We start from the raw sequence: 21330 nt of genomic DNA, 5'->3' as shown, positions 1-21330 counted from the left end.
TAATATGCAAAGGAGTTCCTGCTTTAAAAAAGCCCTATTTTTTAAAAAAAATAGCATATCTAACAATGTATGACCCCCCCCCCCCGCCCTCTCCCAATTGAGTTTTATCCTGGCTGAGAGAGACACAGATACATTTCTAAATTCAGTGCTGTAATGGAAAGTGAACTTTTGTGGGGACGCCAATAAAGATAATCTCCATTCTTTTTTTTTTATAAAAAACAATCATTTCAGATATTTCTACCCCTCATTTCCCCCAAAATCTCTCCCTCCCCCCCAGGCAAGAAGACCATACATGAAAATGCTGTACTTAAATGCTTTGGGAGCATTTTTATTTTATTTTAATTACATTTGTATCCCGCCCTCCCCTGACGGGCTCAGGGTGGCTAACAACAATAAAAACAACATGGTGCCAAATAAAATCACAATAAAATCATTAAGCATTTCATAACATTATACAATTTTAAAACAATCCTTCCAGTTTCAATTTCTTCTCCCCAGACTATCTGGGAGTCACATTGGAGGGGCTGATAGATGCTATTTTTGGTGAACTGTCCCTGGGAAACCTAATGCCTGGAAATGAAGAGTAGAAGGCTTTCCTGGCCTGGAGATGAGTTACCAGCTGTTAATTGTGCAACTCATAGGGAAAACATATCTTCCAAAAAGCAGGACTTCTTTTTTAAAAAACTTTCTATATAAAGGTGAATTTCCACTGGGCAAAGGGGTCGTGGAGGGAATATTTTTGGCAGGGCTTTTTTTAACTGGAGGAACTCAATGGAACAGAGTTCCAGAACCTCTTCATGGAAACAAAATTCTCAAAAAACGTTTAAAAGTTCATCGGGGCATCCATGTCTCTGCTGAATTTCCCTCTTGAGAGTTCTTTTTCTAGAAAAAAAGGCCCTGCTGCTGGGTAGTAGTGTGTGTGACAAGATCTTGGGATACAGGTGGACTGTACGCTAAGTACGGTCAGTGTGGTGCAGCGGCAAAAAAGGCTAATGCCATTTTGGAATGTATCAACAGAGGCGCAACATTCAGATCGCAAGATGTTGTAGCTTCCCTGTACATAGGGTTGCCAGGTCCAATTCAAAAAATATCTGGGGACTTTGGGGGTGGAGCCAGGAGACATTGAGGGCGGAGCCAGGAGCAAGGGTATGACAAGCATAATTGAACTCCGAGGGAGTTCTGGCCATCACATTTAAAGGGACAGCACACCTTTTAAATTCCTTCCTTCCAAAGGAAATAATGGATAGGGGCACCTTCTTTTGGGGCTCATAGAACTGGACCCCCTGGTCCAATCGTTTTGAAACTTGGGGGGGGTGTTTTGGGGAGAGGCAATAGATGCTTTACTGAAAATTTGGTGCCTCTACCTCAATATATACCCCTCCAGAGCCCCCCATACCCGTGGATCAATTCCGCATTATTCCCTATGGGAATCATTCTTCATAGGGAATAATTGCCCAGTATACATTTCCCTCCCCCCCCCACCCCCGCTTTCTGATGATCCTAAAGCAAGGGGGGGAGGGCCTCCAAACCTGGGGATTGGCAACCCTCTCTCTCTCTCACACACACACACACACACACTGGGTCTGGTCCCTCCATGACGACATCTGAAAAGAACAGAGGCTATGCTGCTCTCTCTCACCCACACCCACACACTTGGTTGCTCTGAAACTAAAGCAAAACAAACCCGAGGGACCATGTCGCTGACCCTTCCCATTAAGTACTTCCTGCTCAACTTTAAAGGCACACACACACGCACATTTCGAAAGGGACCCATTTGCAGGTTTCTAGAGCTGCGTGGTGGCTGCGAGGGTGGGGGGAAGCCTGTAAAACTGAGGGATCTCCCACTTGGGATCTGGGGATTGGGAAGCCTACCTATACATGGTGTTCATCAGGCCATCCCATGCGCAGTTCTGGAGGCCTCTCTTCCAAAAGGATGTGGACAGAATAGATTGGGTACAGAGGAGGGTAGCGAAGATCACCAGAGGCGTGGAGACCAAGCCCTATGAGGAAAAGCTTGGGTATGTTCAGTCTGGAGAAAGAGAGGTTGAGGGCAGTCATGATGGCTCTCTTGAAGTATTTGAAGGGCTGTCCCTTAGAGGAGGACAGGGAGCTGTTCCTGCTGGCAGCGGACTCACAATAATGGGTCTAAATGAAGGGCGGGAAGCTACCAGCTGGATATTAGGAATGACTTTTTTTCCAGTGAGAGTTGTTCAACAATGGAATCAGCTGTGTAGAGAAGGTGGTGAGCTGCCCCGTCACTGCAAGTCTTAAAATTACCTGCCAGGAATTCTCTAGGCTAATCCTACACAGAGCTGGAGATTGTACTAGATCAGGGATGTCAAATATGCGGTCTGTGGGCCAGATCAGGCCCCCCGGCGGGCTCCTATCCACGAGCAATTCACCATTGTCCGCTTCCTTCTCCCTCTTCCGCTACCTTCTGCATCGCAGCTTGCTTTGCCAGGCTTGCTCAATCAAGCTACAGAGCAGAGCCTCTCTTTTCTCCATTGGTTGACCAGCACACGTAGCGGCTTATGTACAAAAGCTTGCAATGCCCAGCCATTTCGTATTTTCTTCTGGGTCCTAGGCTCAAAGCATTTGTCTATGAGATTTCTGTAACGAGTGTCAGTAAATCCAAAGTAGGTTTGCAGCTTGCAGATACTCACCTGAACGACACCTAAAGATCATACTCAAGATTATTACAGCACGTTGTTTCCAGATTTTGACGCAATAATTCAGAGAAAGAGGTGTCAGGAAATAAACAAAATATTGTAAGAGTGCTAATCTTTTAAGTATGTTTTAAATCTTTGTGTTTGTCTGTGTCCTTTATAAAGTTTATGTCTCTGCTCCCTGGCATTAAATTTTATGACGCACATGGCCCGGCCTGACAAAGCCTCATTTATGTCAGATCTGTCCCTCATAACAAATTAATTTGACACTCCTGTACTAGATGGTCTGTGTGGCCCCTTCTAACTCTATGATTCTAAGTCACAATTTAATGGGTGTTTCTTTCAGGCCCATACAGCCCCGTGGCGCAGAGTGGTAAAGCTGCGGTACTGCAGTCCTAAGCTCTGCTCACGACCTGAGTTCGATCCACGGCGGAAGCTGGGTTTTCAGGTAGCCGGCTCGAGGTTGACTCAGCCTTCCATCCTTCTGAGGCCGGTAAAATGAGCCCCCAGCTTGCTGGGGGGAAAGCGTAGAGGACTGGGGAAGGCAATGGCAAACTACCCTGTAAAAAGTCTGCCGTGAAAATGTTGTGGAAGCAATGTCACCCTGGAGTTGGAAATGACTGGTGCTTGCACAGGAGACCTTTCTTTTCCTTTCCTCTTTCAAGCCCTGGAAAAATCAGCTTCCGAATCCCAAGAGTGGGTAACTTGGTAGGGCTGGCAAAACCGTCTGCTCATACACAGAGGCAGGAGTCAAAAGATGCTGGAAGTGGGATGTAGAGCACAATGGACCCCCCTTCCTACGGATGATCCCTTTTTCTCTTACACTGTTACATCTATGTATCATAACAAAGAAACGACACTTCCCAGGACAGCGGATAGAAACGTCGACACAACTTTGCACACATCCACACAATTCGCCAGGGATTCACATTGCTTTGAGACCTCTACAAGACAGGAGGTTACATGAGAGCCCAAAGAGAGCAGGGACCCTCCTTTATCTTGGACTCGGAGGGGGGGGGGTCTTCATGGGGCCAGCTGTGCCTCTCTCCAGACACCCAGAACTCTGCCTTCATGTCTTTAGAGAAGGGTTGCCAAGTAACAACAAGAAACTCCCGCCTGCCAGGCTCCTGGACTTTTAACAAGAGGTTTCATCTGTAGCTAGTGGCTCCGTGGCGTAGAGTGGTAAAGCAGCAGTACTGCAGTACTGTGGTCTGAGCTCTCTGCTCATGACCTGAGTTCGATTCCGGCGAAAGCCGGATTCAGGTAGCCGGCCCAAAGTTGACTCGGCCTTCCATCCTTCCGAGGTCGGTCGTAATGCAATTCAGGTAGCCGGCCCAAAGTTGACTTGGCCTTCCTTCCGAGGTCAGTCGTAATGCGACGTCACCCCAGAGTCGGAAACAACTGGTGCTTGCACAGGGGACCTTTCCTTTTCCTTTCCTTCTGCCAGCAACGAAACACCATCCCCTTCCCAGTTGAAAGCAAAATATTGGCACGCCCCAGCAGGATTCCAGACTGTACTTCAAGACCATTCTTGAGGTTTTGAGAAATTCATTTTCATACGTTAGCAAATGGAGAGGGTGTCCAAAGTAGTTTTCACCCCAAGTATTTTGCATTTCACTTTCCCCCTCCTGTTAGATTCCCAAACAGATTATAACTCATTTCCATAAACTAACAAGCCCCAGTCTGTGTGTATGCGTGTAAGTAAAGAGCCCCGTGGCGCAGAATGGTAAAGCTGCAGTACTGCAGTCAAACGCTCTGCTCACGATCTGAGTTCAATCCCAGCGGAAGCTGGGTTCAGGTAGCCAGCTCCAGGTTGACTCAGCCTTCTATCCTTCCGAGGTCGGTCAAATGAGTACTCAGCTTGCTGGGGGGGGGGAAGTGAAATGACTGGGGAAGGCAATGGCAAACCACCCCGTAGAAAGTCTGCCATGAAAACGTTGCAAAAGCAACTGCACCCCACAGTTGGAAACGACTGGTGCTTGCACAGGGGACCTTTCCTTTCCTATGATGCAAATGTGACTTCTGCTTCATTTAGGGTGGACTCTGGAATTGAACTGCAAGAAGATCCAATCAGTCAGTCCTAAGAGGAAAATCAACTCAGACTGTTCCCTGGAAGGTCAGATGCCGAAGCTGAAACTCCAATACTTTGGCCACCAAATGAGAAGGGAGCACTCACTGGAGAAGACCCTGATGCTGGGAAAGACAGAAGGCAAAAGAAGAAGGGGACGGCAAAGAGGAGATGGCTGGATAGCCTTACTAATGTAACTAACACGAAATCGAGTAGACTTTGGGGGGTGGTAGAAGACAGGAGGGCCTGCCGTGACTTGATCCATGGGGTCGTAAAGAGCTGAACTCGACTGAACGACAATTATGGAATCGCATCCCTCCTTTTTATCCCTATTACTACTATCAAATGGTGTTACAATTTGATGTATCTATATTGTTTTAAAGAGCCCCGTGGTGCAGAGTGTTAAAGCTGAAATACTGCAGTCCTAAGCTCTGCTCACGACCTGAGTTCGATCCCCGGCGGAAGCTGGGTGTTCAGGTTGCCGGCTCGAGGTTGACTCAGCCTTCCATCCTTCTGAGGTCGGTAAAATGAGTCCCCAGCTTGCTGGGGGGAAAGTGTAGATGACTGGGGAAGGCAATGGCAAACCACCCCGTAAAAAGTCTGCTATGAAAACGTCGTGAAAGCAACGTCACCCCAGAGTCAGAAATGACTTGTGCTTGCGCAAGGGACCTTTCCTTCGTCTGTAGACATCAGGAAGGCAGACTGTTCTAGGGTTGCCAATCCCCAGGTTAGAGACCCTCCCCACATGGGGGGTGGGGGGAGGGAAATGTCTGCTGGGCACTCTATTATTCCCTGTAAAGATCCATTCCCATAGGGTATAACGGAAAATTGATCTGCGGGGATCTGGGGTTCTAGGAGTGGGTTGTTTTTTGAGGTAGAGGCACCAAATTTAAGCATAGTATACAGACCGGTGCCCACAGGGCAGGGTTGGCTAACGGTAGTTCTCCAGATGTTTTCTGCCTACAATTCCCATCAGCCCCAGTCATTGGCCATGCTGGCTGGGACTGATGGGAGTTGTAGGCAAAAAAAAATCTGGAGAGCTACCGTTGGCCAGAATTCTTGTAAATATTTTATAATCATTATTCAAAAGCGAAATTGGTCTGTAATTTTTCACATTTGTGGCATCTCTATCTTCTTTAGGTATCAAAGAAATAACGGCTTCTTTCCATGTATTTGGTACATTCCCTTTGGTTCTTATTATGTTCATCAGCTTCTGCAATTTTGGTATTAATTCATTCTTAAAAGTTTTAAAGTATTTAGCTGTAGATCTTTCTTTTATTTTAAGCCTTTATAAGTTGTAGATATAGTTCTGCTACCATATGTTACTAATAAAATTGTTTATAAACACCTAGAATTGGATCCCCTGGTCCAATCGTTTTGAAACTTGGAGGGTCTTTTGAGGAGAGGTACCAAATGCTACGCTGAAAATTTAGTGCCTCTATCTCAAAAAAACAGCCCCCTCCCGATTACCTGTGGATCAATTCTCCATTATACCCTATGGGAATCGGTCTCCATAGGGATTAATGGAGTGCCCAGCTGACATTTCCCTCCCCCCGCTGCTGATGACCCAGAAGCAGGGGGGAGGGCCTTCAAACTGGGGAATCCCCTGCCCCCACCTGGGGATTGGCAACCTACCCAGCCCACAGCTTTAATCAGCTGTCCAAGATAAAAGAAAAACCTTATGCAACCAGACTGACCGTTCAATGAACCGGATGCAACCTCATGAAAAATGCTGATTGCCCAGAAAACTTTTGATTTAATCCTGTCACCCTGCCCCCCTTAGAACATATCCTTGCTGCCTTCCGAGTGAGATATAATTCATTAATTATGGGGTGGCCAACGGTAGCTCCCCAGATGTTTTTTGCCTACAACTCCCATCAGCCCCGGCCATCCTGGCTGGGGCTGATGGGAGTTGTAGGCAAAAAAACATCTGAAGAGCTACCGTTGGCCACCCCTGACGTAGCAGGTGTAGTATAGCCGAAAATTGTCTGGAGATCTGAAGATTGTAGTGTTATGAGCTAAGTTTTTTGGGGGGGCTGAGAGAACTTTGACCCAAGATCACCCACCTTCAAGGGGGGAATGCAGCACAGTTCTCCAAATTGGAGTCCCCCACTCTTAATCACTACGCCAACTTGGCTCTCTCATGAGATCTATTTGAGGCTTTCTTCATGGCTAAAGCTCCTTCCACAATCTGAGCATTTATACCGTTTCTCCCCAGTTTAAATTTGGTTTCTTTTCTAGAGAGCCAATTTGGTGTGGTAGTTACGGTAAGTGTGCGGACTCTTATCTGGGGGAACCGGGTTTGATTCCCCCACTTGCACCTGCTGGAATGGCCTTGGGTCAGCCAGAGCTCTTGTAGGAGTTGTCCTTGAAGGAGCAGCTGCTGAGAGCTCTCTCAGCCCCACCCACCGCATGGGGTGTCTGTTGTGGAGGAGGAAGGGAAAGGAGATTGTAGGCCGCTCTGAGCCTCTGTCCTTGAAAGGGCAGCTGCTGTGAGAGCCCTCTCAGCCCCACCCATCTCACAGGGTGTCTGTTGTGGGGGAGGGAGGGAAAGGAGATGGTAGGCCACTCTGAGCCTCTGTCTTTGAAAGGGCAGTTGCTGTGAGAGCCCTCTCAGCCCCACCCACCGCATGGGGTGTCTGTTGTGGAGGAGGAAGGGAAAGGAGATTGTAGGCCGCTCTGAGCCTCTGTCCTTGAAAAGGCAGCTGCTGTGAGAGCCCTCTCAGCCCCACCCACTGCATGGGGTGTCTGTTGTGGGGGAGGAAGGGAAAGGAGATTGTAGGCCACTCTGAGCCTCTGTCCTTGAAAGGGCAGCTGCTGTGAGAGCCCTCTTAGTCCTACCCACCTCACAGGGCATCTGTTGTGGGGGAAGAAGATAAAGGAGACTGTGACTGCTCTCAGACACTGAGATTCAGGGTATAGGGCGGGATATAAATCCAATATCTTCTTCTTCTAAGTTTCAGTACAGGCTCCTGAGCAGGTGTACGCTCCTTCCTATAGTTTTATGGCTTCAATTCTTGTGTAATCTGTGGCTAAGATGTGAAACCTAGGGAAGGACTTATCACAGTCTGAGAAGCTGTGTGTTTTCCCTTCTTAATTTTGTGTGTGTGCATCTGTGCCTAAAAGTCATGGTCACTTGTGGAGGACTCCTAGTGGAGCATGGAGAACGTTCAGAGAAGCTGCTTGATATAGCCTGCCTCTGCCTCCTGGCCCTGGTATTCTTTGGAGGTCTCCCATCTAAGCTAGGCCCTGCTTAGCTTTTGAGATCTGACGGGATTGAACTAGCCTGAGTTATCCAGGTCAGAACTCCTCTTGTGGGTTTTTTTTTTTTTTATGTTGTTGAAGGTTAGATTTCTGTGTAAATCTCTTTCCACACTTAGAGCATTCAAAAGGTTTTTCCCCTGTGTGGTTTCTTTTTTTAAAACTGAAAGTATTTTTCGGGGAGCGGTGTTCTTCATACATAACAGCGTTCAATAGCGTGAAACCTGCAAAATGAATTCCAACTCAGGAACTTCTCGTTGGAGTCTCCCTTGGAACCTTTTCTGATGAAGCACTGCAACCATTAAGTCTATTGTTTAACAAAATCTATATCCCACCTGGCCCTCACGAGGGCCACCAAGAAAACTAGTGACAACACACACACACAATAAAATCATATTTTATAACCAACCCAAAGCATAATGAAAACAATTAAAATTCATACAAACCATAAAAACAACAATGTTAGCGATGGCCAAGACTTTGAATGGCTTTAAAAAAGAGTCCAGACAGATTTCTGGAGGAAAGGTCCATCAGTGAACGGAGCTTGCATAGCCAGAGACAGAAAACCTCTGAATACCAGTGCTTAAAGGCAATGTTCGTTGCCCTGTTTGTTTGGCCCTCCAGGGCAACTGAGTTGACCACTATGTGATCACTGGTTTAATCCGGGAGGTTCTTATGTTGTAACATGAGCGTTCTCACTGAAGCTCTTTCCACACATGCAGAACTGACACGACGAAGAATAACAGAGTCATAGCATCATACAGTTGGAAGGAACCTGTAGAAAAGGGGTGTCAAACTCATTTGTTATGACAGCTGGATCTAACTTAAATGAGACCTCGTTGGGCCGAGTCATGTCATGTCAGGCCGGGCCGTATGTGTACCTATTTAAAATTAGGTAGCAGAGACAAATATATATATATTAAAATACTTAAAACATTAGCACTCGGTCTTAAAGGTGCTTTCTTTGTATTTCTCCCATGGGATCCAGGGGAACTGGGCAAAGGAAGCTGTGGCTCTTTCTTTCCTTCCCCAAGAAACGGGGGGGGGGGGGGGGGCAGAGCCTTAGCCAATAGAAGGAAGAGAGGCTTGGTTCAGTAGCTCTGCTGTGTGATTGAGAGAGCCCGGGGGGGGGGGGGAAGTTCTGCCTCCCCCACCCTTCCTCCCCAAGGGAGGAGCCCCAGCCAATGGAGAAAATGGAGGTTTTGCTCTGTAGCTCCTGTGCAATTGAGCAAGCCTGGCAAAGCAAGCTGCCATGCAGAAGGAAGCAAGAGAGAGAGAAGGAAGCAGATGACAGCCAGCTGTTCGAGGGCATGATAGGAACCCTCCAGGGGCCTGATTTGGCCCCTGGATCGCATGTTTGACACCCCTGCTCTAGGGTAATTTAGTCTAATCCCCTGCATAATGCAGGTAATTCACAAATACCTCTCCACTACACAAACAATTCACAAATTCTCCCCCCGCCCCTGCACATCCCTAGTGACTCCTTAAGAGTCTGATGTCTCTTAAATCTTCATCTACAACAAAAAAATCTTTCCATGTTCTAGATGTTTATATGGCTTCTATCCACATGGATATTTTGATGGGAATTTAGGGCTGAGCTGTGTCTGAAGCTCTTTCCACACTCTGAGCACTTGTATGGTTTTTCCCCTGTGTGGATTCTTTGATGGGAATCTAGAGTTGAGGTTCTATTGAAGCTCCTTCCACACTCGGAGCATTTGTACGGTTTCTCCCCCGTGTGGCTTCGTTGATGGGAAATAAGGTTTGTGCTCCGACTGAAACTCTTCCCACACTCTGAGCACTTGTATGGTTTGTCCCCCGTGTGGGTTTTCTGATGAGAAGCAAGGGTTGAACTGTGACTAAAGCTCTTTCCACACTCTGAACATTTATATGGTTTCTCTGCTGTGTGGATCCTTTGATGGGAAGTGAGGTTTGAGCTCTGACTGAAGCCTATTCCACATTCATTGCATTTATATGGCTTCTCCCCTGTATGAATTCTTTGGTGAGACGAAAGGTTTGAACTATGACTGAAACTTATGCCACATTCAGAGCATTTGTATGGCTTTTCTCCTGTATGGATTCTGTTATGTGAAGCAAGGTTTTGGCTACGATTGAAGCTTTTCCCACATTCGAAACATACATATGGTTTTTCAACAGAGTGCCCTCTTGGACATTCAGTAAGATTGTCCTTATTCATGAATTTTCTTCTGCACTGTGAGTGTGAGTGTGTTTTCTCCAATGTACGCAGCCCTTCAGGTAAAATATGATTTTCGGTCAAACTGAGGCTGTTTCTGTATTCTGACCCTTCTAGCGGTTTCAGATCCAGATTTTGCATTCTCTGATGTGGACTAAGGTTCGGTTTACCCATTAAGAGTTCTGGGCGATGCAGTTAAGTTTCTCCTTTTGCTTCCTTCATATTCACCTTGGAATGGAATTTCATGGAAGTCACAACACTTTGAAGTGATAGATTTCCTGCTTTCTTTCGGCTGAGGTTCAGGGATCTTTCTTCACTCTTCTGCTCTCTAGAAATGAAGAAGGAAACCAGGTGAGAGAGAACCTGAGCCTACTAATGGAATAAACAATAGCTCTCTGTGGTAAAATCACAGTGGAAAAAGCAGGGCTTTTTCTGTAGTAGGAACTCCTTTGTATTTAGGCCACACACCCCTGATGTAGCCAATCCTCCTGGAGCTTACAGTAGGCCCTGTAACAAGAGCCCTGTAAGCTCTTGGGGGATTGGCTACATTAGGGGTGAGTGGCCTAATATTCAAAGCAGTTCCTGCTACAAAAAAGCCCTGGGAAAAAGTGAGGAGCTAGATCCTGCCATACACTTCTTTTTACTAGTTTTCATCAAGTGTAAGACTCAAGCGCAATACAGAGGCAAGCAAACTTCTGTTGCATTGAAAATGTCTTGGGTTTTATCCAGCGATGTGAACATTTCTGATGCTGTATTATTGAGTGGAAATTCTTTGGGTTTTATCCAGCGATGTGAACATTTCTGATGCTGTATTATTGAGTGGAAATTCTTTTAAGAACATAAGAGAAGCCATGTTGGATCAGGCCAATGGCCCATCCAGTCCAACACTCTGTGTCACATAAGAACATAAGAGAAGCCATGTTGGATCAGGCCAATGGCCCATCCAGTCCAACACTCTGTGTCACACAGTGGCCAAAAAAACCAAGTGCCATCAGGAGGTCCACCAGTGGGGCTAGAAGCCCTCCCACTGTGCCCCCCCTCAAGCACCAAGAATACAGAGCATCACTTGCCCCAGGCAGAGAGTTTCAAATGATAAGCTGTGGCTAATAGCCACGGATGGATCTCTGCTACATATGCTGATCCAATCCTCTCTTGAAGCTGGCTGTGCTTGTAGCCACCACCACATCCTGGGGCAGTGAATTCCATGGGTTAATCACCCTTTGGGTGAAGATGGACTTCCTTTTATCCATTCTAACCCAACTGCTCAGCAATTTCATTGAATGTCCGCAAGTTCTCGTATTGCGAGAAACGGAGAAAAGTACTTCTTTAGCTACATTCACTATCCCATGCATAATCTTGTAAACCCACTAGGATTGCCAATCCCTAGGTGGGGGCAGGGGATCCCCCGGTTTGGAGGCCCTCCCCACGCTTCAGGGTCATCGGAAAGCGGGGAAGGGAAATGTCTGCTGGACGCTCCATTATTCCCTATGAAGACTGATCCCCATAGGGTATAATGGAGGGTTGATCCGCGGGTATACTGGGGCTCTGAGGCTATATTTTTTGAGGTAGAGGCAGCAAATTTTCAGCATAGCATCCAGTGCTCTCCCCAAAACACCCACCAAGTTTCAAAAAGATTGGATCATAGAATCCTAGAGTTGGAAGGGACCTCCAGGGTCATCTAGTCCAACCCCCTGCACAATGCAGGAAACTCACAAACACCTCCCCCTAAATTCACAGGATCCTCATTGCTGTCAGATGGCCATCTAGCCTCTGTTTAAAAACCTCCAAGGAAGTAGAGCCCACCACCTCCCGAGGAAGCCTGTTCCACTGAGGAATCGCTCTAACGGTCAGGAAGTCCTTCTTAATGTTGAGCCAGAAAGTCTTTTGATTTAATTTCAGCATTAGTTCTGGTCCTTACCTTCCGGCGGGGGGGGGGGGGCACAAAAAAACAATTCCACACCATCCTCCATAGGGCAGCCCTTCAAGTACTTGAAAGATGGTGATCATATGGGGTCCAGTTCTGTGAGCCCCCCCCCAAAGAAGGTGCCCCTATCCTTCGTTATTTCCTATGGAAGGAAGACATTTAAAAGGTGCGGGGTCCCTTGAAATGCGATGGCCAGCACTCCCTTTGGAGTCCTATGATGCTTGTGACACCCTTGCTCCTGGCTCCGCCCCCAAATCTCCCGGCTCCACCCCCAAAGTCCTCAGACATTTCTTGAGTTGGACTTGGCAACCCTAAAACCCACGTGGAGGCAAAGGGGAAGGCCCTCTGGGCAGAGGCTCCTGCTGCAAAGCTGGGGAGGGGCGGGGGGGCTTTGCATTTCCCAACCACCCACCCCCAGTTCTCCCGCCTGGTCCTCCCTTGGCCCAAAGAGCAGCCGGCAGAACTCACCAGCTCCAGCGTGGGTGGGGGAGGGCTTGGGTGGGGGGACAGCGTGGTGGGAAAGACAAAAAGGCGGCGTTCCCACGTCGGGGGAGGGATGGACGTGACCTCCCCAGGCGCTCTTTCTGGGGTGCCAAAGAAGCCCCGCTGCTCCCCCTCCTGGTTGGAAGGGGCACCCCGAGATCATGCAGCTCTCCCCCCCCCCCACGCCGATAAACCCGAGCCCCCTTTTGCAAAAGAGCCTCTGCAGAATTCCGTTTGCAGGGAGGCGATTCCGGATGCAGGCGGAGCGACTCCGAATTCCTGCAGAAAGGTCACTTCCTCCCAGGGCGGAGTCCACAGGGGGGGCAAGCGGCCTTTGTCTTTGCTCGCCTTGCAGCAGCGGTCCCGATCCCAGGCAGGTCCGGTGAGCGAGGCGAGGGGGGGGTGTCCCGCCGGGAGAAAGAGGAAGCCGCAGGCAGCTGTAGATTCAGCAGAGGAAAGGCGACTCCCCCTCCCAAACCCGGGTTTCCAGGTCTCCCCCTGGCTACCGGCGGGGGATGGGGGCTTAGGGTTGCCATCTCCAGGCTGGGAAATTCCTGGAGATTTGGGGGTAGAGCCAGGGGAGGAGGATGAGACTGCATATTTATACTCTGCCCATCTCTCTGAATCAGAGGCTCAGAGCGGCTCACAATTTCCTTTCCCTTCCTCCCCCACAACAGACACCCTGTGAGGTGGGTGGGGCTGAGAGGGCTCTCACAGAAGCTGCCCTTTCAAGGACAGGGGCTCAGAGCGGCCTACAATCTCCTTTCCCTTCCTCCCCCACAACAGACACCCTGTGAGGTGGGTGGGGCTGAGAGGGCTCTCACAGAAGCTGCCCTTTCAAGGACAGGGGCTCAGAGCGGCCTACAATCTCCTTTCCCTTCCTCCCCCACAACAGACACCCTGTGAGGTGGGTGGGACTGAGAGGGCTCTCACAGCAGCTGCCCTTTCAAGGACAGGGGCTCAGAGCGGCCTACAATCTCCTTTCCCATCCTCCCCCACAACAGACACCCTGTGAGGTGGGTGGGGCTGAGAGGGCTCTCACAGCAGCTGCCCTTTCAAGGACAGAGGCTCAGAGTGGCTCACAATCTCCTTTACCTTCCTCCCCACAACAGAACCCTGTGAGGTGGGTGGGGCTGAGAGGGCTCTCACAGCAGCTGCCCTTTCAAGGACAGAGGCTCAGAGCGGCTCACAATCTCCTTTCCCTTCCTCCCCCACAACAGACACCCTGTGAGGTGGGTGGGACTGAGAGGGCTCTCACAGCAGCTGCCCTTTCAAGGACAGAGGCTCAGAGCGGCCTACAATCTCCTTTCCCTTCCTCCCCCACAACAGACACCCTGTGAGGTGGGTAGGACTGAGAGGGCTCTCACAGCAGCTGCCCTTTCAAGGACAGGGGCTCAGAGCGGCCTACAATCTCCTTTCCCTTCCTCCCCCACAACAGACACCCTGTGAGGTGGGTTGGGCTAGAGGGCTCTCGCAGCAGCTGCCCTTTCAAGGACAGAGGCTCAGAGCGGCTCACAATCTCCTTTCCCTTCCTCCCCCACAACAGACACCCTGTGAGGTGGGTGGGGCTGGAGAGGGCTCTCACAGCAGCTGCCCTTTCAAGGACTGAGGCTCAGAGTGGCTCACAATCTCCTTTCCCTTCCTTCCCCACAACAGACACCCTGTGAGGTGGATGGGGCTGAGAGGGCTCTCACAGCAGCTGCCCTTTCAAGGACTGAGGCTCAGAGCGGCTCACAATCTCCTTTCCCTTCCTTCCCCACAACAGACACCCTGTGAGGTGAGTGGGGCTGAGAGGGCTCTCACAGCAGCTGCCCTTTCAAGGACTGAGGCTCAGAGCGGCTCACAATCTCCTTTCCCTTCCTTCCCCACAACAGACACCCTGTGAGGTGGGTGGGGCTGAGAGGGCTCTCACAACAGCTGCCCTTTCATGGACAGAAGCTCAGAGCGGCCTGCAATCTCTTTTCCCTTCCTCCCCCACAACAGACACCCTTTTTACGGGGTGGTTTGCCATTGCCTTCCCCAGTCATTACACTTTCCTCCCAGCAAGCTGGGTACTCATTTTACCGACCTCGGAAGGATGGAACTAGGCTGAGTCAACCTGGAGCCGGCTACTTGAACCCAGCTTCCGCTGGAATCAAACTCATCAGGTCGTGAGCAGAGGGCTCCGACTGCAGTACTGCAGCTTTTCCACTCTGCGCCACGGGGCTCTTCTCTCTCGGGAACTGATCTCTTTAAAGATTTGCACCCTTGCAATATTTTGTTTCCTTCCACACTTCCGAGTTCGGTCAAAGGAGTACCCAACTTGCTCGGGTGGGGGGGAGTGTAGATGACTGGGGAAGGCAGTGGCAAACCACCCTGTAAAAAGTCTGCCGTGAAAACGTTGTGAAAGCAACGTCACCCCAGAGTTGGAAACGACTGGTGTTTGCACAAGGGACTACCTTTAATATTTTGTTTATTTAACAGTCTCTGATAACTGACACCTCTTGTTCCGAATTATTGCATCAAAATCTGGAGACGCTGTGCTGTAGCAATCAGGGGTTGTTCAGGTGTGTCTCTGTAAACTGCAAACCTACTTTTGATTCGCTCGCGGGCCTGGCAGGAGTCCAATGTTCCCTCTAAGCTGCAAAGCCTTGTGAGCAAAAATTCTACTTTGTGAGCTACTGGCATTAAGGTTGTGGGAAAGGAAAGGTCCCCTGTGCAAGCACCAGTCGTTTCCGACTCTGGGGTGACGTCGCATCACGACGTTTTCACGGCAGACTTTTGACGGGGTGGTTTGCCATTGCCTTCCCCAGTCAGCTACACTTTCCCCCCAGCAAGCTGGGGACTCATTTGACCGACCTCGGAAGGATGGAAGGCTGAGTCAACCTCGGGCCGGCTACCTGGAATCCAGCTTCTGCTGGAATCGAACTCAGGTCGCGAGCAGACAGTTCAGACCTCAGTACTGCAGTACTGCTGCTTTACCACTCTGCGCCACGGGGCCTCTAAGGTCGTGAGCTACTGCATCAATTAGTGTGCTCTAGGGACATCCTTCCTGAGCTAAGACAAAAATGTGTGAGCTAGAGAAAAAAAATCTGTAAATTAGTTTATGCTAACTCATCTTAGAGGGAATACTGGGCAGGACCCTTCCGGAGGCCTGATCCGGCCCCCGAGCCTTACGTTTGACACCCCTCGCCTAGGAGGGCTTTGCGCTGTTTATTATTTATTTTGCCCATTACTTATTTATTTATTTATTTGGGATTTATATCCCGCCCTTCCCGCGGATGGCTCAGGGCGGCTTCCAACAATTAATCGACATAAAATTTAAACAATTTCAGGTATAAAACAATTAAATATTTAAACAGTTAAAACTTTAAAACAGAATATTTCAATTTACTGTAAACAGATGGCTGGCCAGTTACATCAGTTGTCATTCTGGCTAGGTATAGGCTAGCCGGAAGAGGGTCGTCTTACAGGCCCTGCGGAACTGCGCCAAGTCCCGCAGGGCCCTCACCTCTTCCGGCAGCTGATTCCACCATATGGGGGCCATAACGGAGAAAGCCCTTTCTCTGGTGGCTTTCAGACGGGCTTCTTTTGGCCCGGGGATAGTGAGGAGATTTTGTTTTCCTGACCTCAGTGCTCTCTGGGGAACATGTGGGGAGAGACGGTCCTTCAGGTAGGCAGGTCCCAGGCCATATAGGGCTTTAAAGGTGATAACCAGCACCTTGTACCGGACTCGGTATATCACTGGAAGCCAGTGCAGAGTCCGGAGACCCGGCCGGATGTGTCCCCACTTTGGGAGACCCAGTAACAGCCGGGCCGCGGCATTCTGCACCAGCTGCAGTTTCCGGGTCCGAGACAAGGGCAGCCCCATGTAGAGGGCATTGCAGTAGTCCAACCTTGAGGTGACCGTAGCATGGATCACTGTTGCTAGGTCGTCGCGCTCCAGAAAGGGGGCCAGCTGCCTTGCCCGCCTAAGATGAAAAAATGTGGACTTAGCAGTGGCTGCTATCTGAGCCTCCATCTTTAAGGAAGGCTCCAATAGCACCCCCAAGCTCTTGACCCTGTGTGAACTGGCAAATCCAGTTGGAAAGTGCATTGAAAGTGGATTGAAAGGGCCGATTTCCCCATTAGGCACAGTGCCTAGAGCCTGCGATACTTTTAGGGGCCCACAAAAATGTATTGATCCCATTTAAAATCAGAAGGGAGGAAAATGAATCCTTGAGGATTGAAGAAAACGTTTTAACTTTCCCCCCTTACATTCAAAAAATATGAATTTTTAGGGCTCACGGCAATCTATTTTGCCTAAAACGGGGCTGCGGGGGGAGGGGAGTTGAAGTATTTAAAGTTATATCAAAATAATTTTTAATAGCGAACGCATGAAGCTGCCTTCTACTGAATCAGACCCCCCCCCTCGGTCCATCAAAGTCAGTATTGTCTACTCAGACTGGCAGCAGCTCTCCAGGGTCTCAAGCTGAGGTTTTTCACACCTACTTGCCTGGACTCTTTTTTAGTGGAGATGCCAGGGATTGAACCTGGGACCTTCTGCTTACCAAGCAGATGCTGGACCACTGAGCCACCATCCCTCCCCTAAAGTCAGTATTGTCTACTCAGACTGGCAGCGGCTCACCAGGGTCTCCAGTTGAGGTTTTTCACACCTATTTGCCTGGACTCTTTTTAGTTGGAGATGCCAGGGATTGAACCTGGGACCTTCTGCTTACCAAGCAGATGCTCTACCACTGAGCCACCGTCCTGCCCCTAATTATTAGTGATATTATTATGGTTGAGTAGACCTAGTCTGTCTGTAGCAGTAGAAAACAGCAAGCATCCAGTAGCAACTAGAAAAATTTGTGGTAGAGGACGAGCTCTCCTGAGTCACTGCTTGCTTCTTCAGATACAGCTAGAAGGGGAGCCCATCTGGTCTTAAATCTTGGGGTGCATTAATGCTATGCTAAAAATAATGTGTTTTGCAACTGGATTTTTATCGTGTGAGAATAGCAAAAATCCAGTTGCAAAATGCATCGTTTAGCGTAGTGGGAATACACCCCAGTTGGAGAGTGACTGCAGATGCCAAAATGACAATAGCAACTGAATGAGAATAGCAGGCCTGATTGGATTAGGTGTGATATGCAACTGAAATCACTTTGCTCTCCAAGTAGGAGTCGATTGCACCTTTAAGACCAACTTAGTTGAAGAAAAAGAAGATATTGGATTTATATCCCGCCCTCCACTCCGAAGAGTCTCAGAGCGGCTCACAATCTCCTTTACATTCCTCCCCAACAACAGACACCCTGTGAGGTGGGTGGGGCTGGAGAGGGCTCTCACAGCAGCTGCCCTTTCAAGACAACCTCTGCCAGAGCTATGGCTGCCCCAAGCCATTCCAGCAGGTGCAAGTGGAGGAGTGGGGAATCAAACCCGGTTCTCCCAGATAAGAGTTCACACACTTAACCACTACACCAAACTGACTCTCCAGTTTGGTTTAATTCAGAATGCAAGCTTTCGTGTGCATGCACACTTCTCCAGACAAGGAATGAGGTACAACCGACCTCGTGTTTTGCACTTAAAGGTACAATCGACTCCTATTTTGTTCTACTGCTTCAGACCAACACAGCTGCCTATTTGGATCTCTTTGCTCTCCAAGATATAAGGACAGATGGACTCACATTTTCAACCCCTATCCCACTTAAAATTGAAATCTTCCCCTGCTTAATCTGTTCAGATCCTATCTTTGTAGGCTTTTATTTTGGCCTGTTTGAATTCTCCTAAGGCAGGGGTGTCAAACATATGGCTCGGGGGCCGAATCAGGCCCCCGGAGGGCTCCTGTCAGGCTCCCGAACAATTGGCTGTGATCAGGCAGGCAAAAAGGGACTATGAGGAGCATATTGCAAAAAACATAAAGACCAACAATAAAACTTTCTTCAAATATATTAGAAGTAGGAAACCAGCCAGGGAGGCAGTGGGGCCCTTGGATGACCATGGGGTAAAAGGATTACTGAAGGAGGATAGGGAAATGGCTGAGAAGCTAAATGAATTTTTTGCCTCCGTCTTCACTGTAGAAGACGAGAACTTTTTGCCCGCCCCAGAACCACTAATTTTGGAAGGGGTGTTGAAAGACCTGAGTCAGATTGAGGTGACAAATGAGGAGGTCCTACAACTGATAGACAAATTAAAAACTAATAAGTCACCGGGTCCGGATGGCATACATCCGAGAGTTCTGAAGGAACTCAAAGTTGAACTTGTGGATCTTCTAACAAAAATCTGTAATCTTTCATTGAAATCTGCCTCCGTTCCTGAGGACTAGAAGGTAGCAAATGTCACCCCCATCTTTAAAAAAGGTTCCAGAGGAGATCCGGGAAATTACAGGCCAGTCAGTCTGACTTCAATACCGGGAAAGTTGGTAGAAACCATTATCAAGGACAGAATGAGTAGGCACATTGATGAACACGGGTTATTGAGGAAGACTCAGCATGGGTTCTGCAAGGGAAGATCTTGCCTCACTAACCTGTTGCATTTCTTTGAGGGGGTGAACAAACATGTGGACAAAGGAGACCCGATAGATGTTGTTTACCTTGACTTCCAGAAAGCTTTTGATAAAGTTCCTCATCAAAGGCTCCTTAGAAAGCTTGAGAATCATGGAGTAAAAGGACAGGTCCTCTTGTGGATCAAAAACTGGCTGAGTAATAGGAAGCAGAGAGTGAGTATAAATGGGCAGTCTTCGCAGTGGAGGACGGTAAGCAGTGGGGTGCCACAGGGCTCGGTACTGGGTCCCATGCTCTTTAACTTGTTCATAAATGATTTAGAGTTGGGAGTGAGCAGTGAAGTGGCCAAGTTTGCGGATGACACTAAATTGTTCAGGGTGGTGAGAACCAGAGAGGATTGTGAGGAACTCCAAAGGGATCTGTTGAGGCTGGGTGAGTGGGCGTCAACGTGGCAGATGCGGTTCAATGTGGCCAAGTGCAAAGTAATGCACATTGGGGCTAAGAATCCCAGCTACAAATACAAGTTGATGGGGTGTGAACTGGCAGAGACTGATCAAGAGAGAGATCTTGGGGTCATGATAGATAACTCACTGAAAGTGTCAAGACAGTGTGCGTTTGCAATAAAAAAGGCCAATGCCATGCTGGGAATTATTAGGAAGGGAATTGAAAACAAATCAGCCAGTATCATAATGCCCCTGTATAAATCGATGGTGCGGTCTCATTTGGAGTACTGTGTGCAGTTCTGGTCGCCGCACCTCAAAAAGGATATTATAGCTTTAGAGAAGGTGCAGAGAAGGGCAACTAGAATGATTAAAGGGCTGGAGCACTTTCCCTATGAAGAAAGGTTGAAACGCTTGGGACTCTTTAGCTTGGAGAAACGTCGACTGCGGGGTGACATGATAGAGGTTTACAAGATAATGCATGGAATGGAGAAAGTAGAGAAAGAAGTACTTTTCTCCCTTTCTCACAATACAAGAACTCGTGGGCATTCGATGAAATTGCTGAGCAGACAGGTTAAAACAGATAAAAGGAAGTACTTCTTCACCCAAAGGGTGATTAACATGTGGAATTCACTGCCACAGGAGGTGGTGGCGGCCACAAGTATAGCCACCTTCAAGAGGGGTTTAGATAAAAATATGGAGCAGAGGTCCATCAGTGGCTATTAGCCACAGTGTATGTGTGTATATAACATTTTTTGCCACTGTGTGACACAGAGTGTTGGACTTGATGGGCCGTTGGCCTGATCCAGCATGGCTTCTCTTATGTTCTTATGTTCTTATGTTCTTGGCTGTCTTCCTTGCTTCCTTCTGCATCACAGCTTGCTTTGCTAGGCTTGCTCAATAGCACAGGAGCTACAGAGCAAAACCTGTCTTTTCCCCATTGGCTGAGGCTCCTCCCTTGGGGAGGAAAGGGGGGAAGGAGAGCTTGCTTTGCCAGGCACAGTAGAGCCACTGAGCCAAGCCTCTCTTCCTTCTATTTGCTGAGGCTCCTTCCCCTCCTGGTCCCCTGGGAAAGGAAGGAAAGAGCCAGAGCTTCCTTTGCCCAGTTCCCTGGGCTCCATGGGAGAGATACAAAGAAAGCACCTTTAAGACTGAGTGCTATTTTAAGGATGTTTTAAGGGTTTTTTTCCCCTTTAAATATTGTGTTTGTGTCCTTTATAAAGTTTATATCTCTGCTACTTAATCATAAATAGATATGCACATGACCCAACCCAAACTTACAAGGCTCGGCCCGACAAGGTATCATTTATGTCAGATTCAGCCCTCATGACAAATGAGTTTGACATCCCTGAGACATAAGGTCTGTTTCTTATTCGCTCTGTCCCCACAGTGTTTGTGTTCTCCATGGTGCTAAAGCCCTCAAATGCCCTTTCAGACCTGTGGTGGCAAAGTGTGCCGGTGTTCCTTCTACGCTGAGTTAGCGTGCGCTAGCTCACAGTGTTTTAGCCTCCGGCTCACACATTTTTGTCTTAGCTCAGGAAGGATGGTCCCAGAGCAAACTAATTTTATGCAGCAGCTCACAACTTTAATGTAGGGTTGCCAAGTCCAATTTAAGAAATATCTGGGGACTTTGGGGGTGGAGCCAGGAGACTTTGGGGGTGGAGCCAGGAGACATTAGGGGTGGAGCCAAGATCAAGGCGGTGACAAGCATAATTGAACTCCAAAGGGAGTTCTGGCCATCACATTTAAAGGAATGGCACACCTTTTCAATGCCTTCCTTCCATAGGAAATAATGAAGGATAGGGGCACCTTCTTTTGGGGCTCATAGAATTGGACCCTCTG

At 48.6% G+C, this 21330-nt stretch overlaps 2 protein-coding genes across 2 annotated transcripts in view; one reads left to right on the top strand and one right to left on the bottom strand.

Annotated features, from left to right (window-relative positions):
• LOC132571714 (zinc finger protein 91-like) overlaps window positions 1-21330 on the top strand; it is a 250554-nt gene that overhangs the window by 13252 nt on the left and 215972 nt on the right. The window lies entirely within an intron of this gene.
• On the bottom strand, window positions 8379-12900 carry LOC132571123 (zinc finger protein 239-like). The gene is made up of 2 exons (XM_060237806.1): window positions 12579-12900; window positions 8379-10514 (listed from the first exon to the last, which is right to left on the bottom strand). The coding sequence occupies exon 2, from the start codon at window positions 10358-10360 to the stop codon at window positions 9536-9538; it is 825 nt and encodes a 274-aa protein (XP_060093789.1). The 5' UTR covers window positions 10361-10514; window positions 12579-12900; the 3' UTR covers window positions 8379-9535.

This window comes from Heteronotia binoei, chromosome 5 (assembly GCF_032191835.1).
Source record: "Heteronotia binoei isolate CCM8104 ecotype False Entrance Well chromosome 5, APGP_CSIRO_Hbin_v1, whole genome shotgun sequence".
Classification (NCBI taxonomy): domain Eukaryota; kingdom Metazoa; phylum Chordata; class Lepidosauria; order Squamata; family Gekkonidae; genus Heteronotia; species Heteronotia binoei.
The sequence above is the reverse complement of the archived record's forward strand: the minus strand, read 5'-3'. Positions and strand labels throughout refer to the sequence as shown.

What these genes read in the sequence shown, in the direction of transcription:
- LOC132571123 (XM_060237806.1), bottom strand. Translation starts at nt 10,360, where the DNA reads ATGGGTAAACCGAACCTTAGTCCACATCAGAGAATGCAAAATCTGGAT.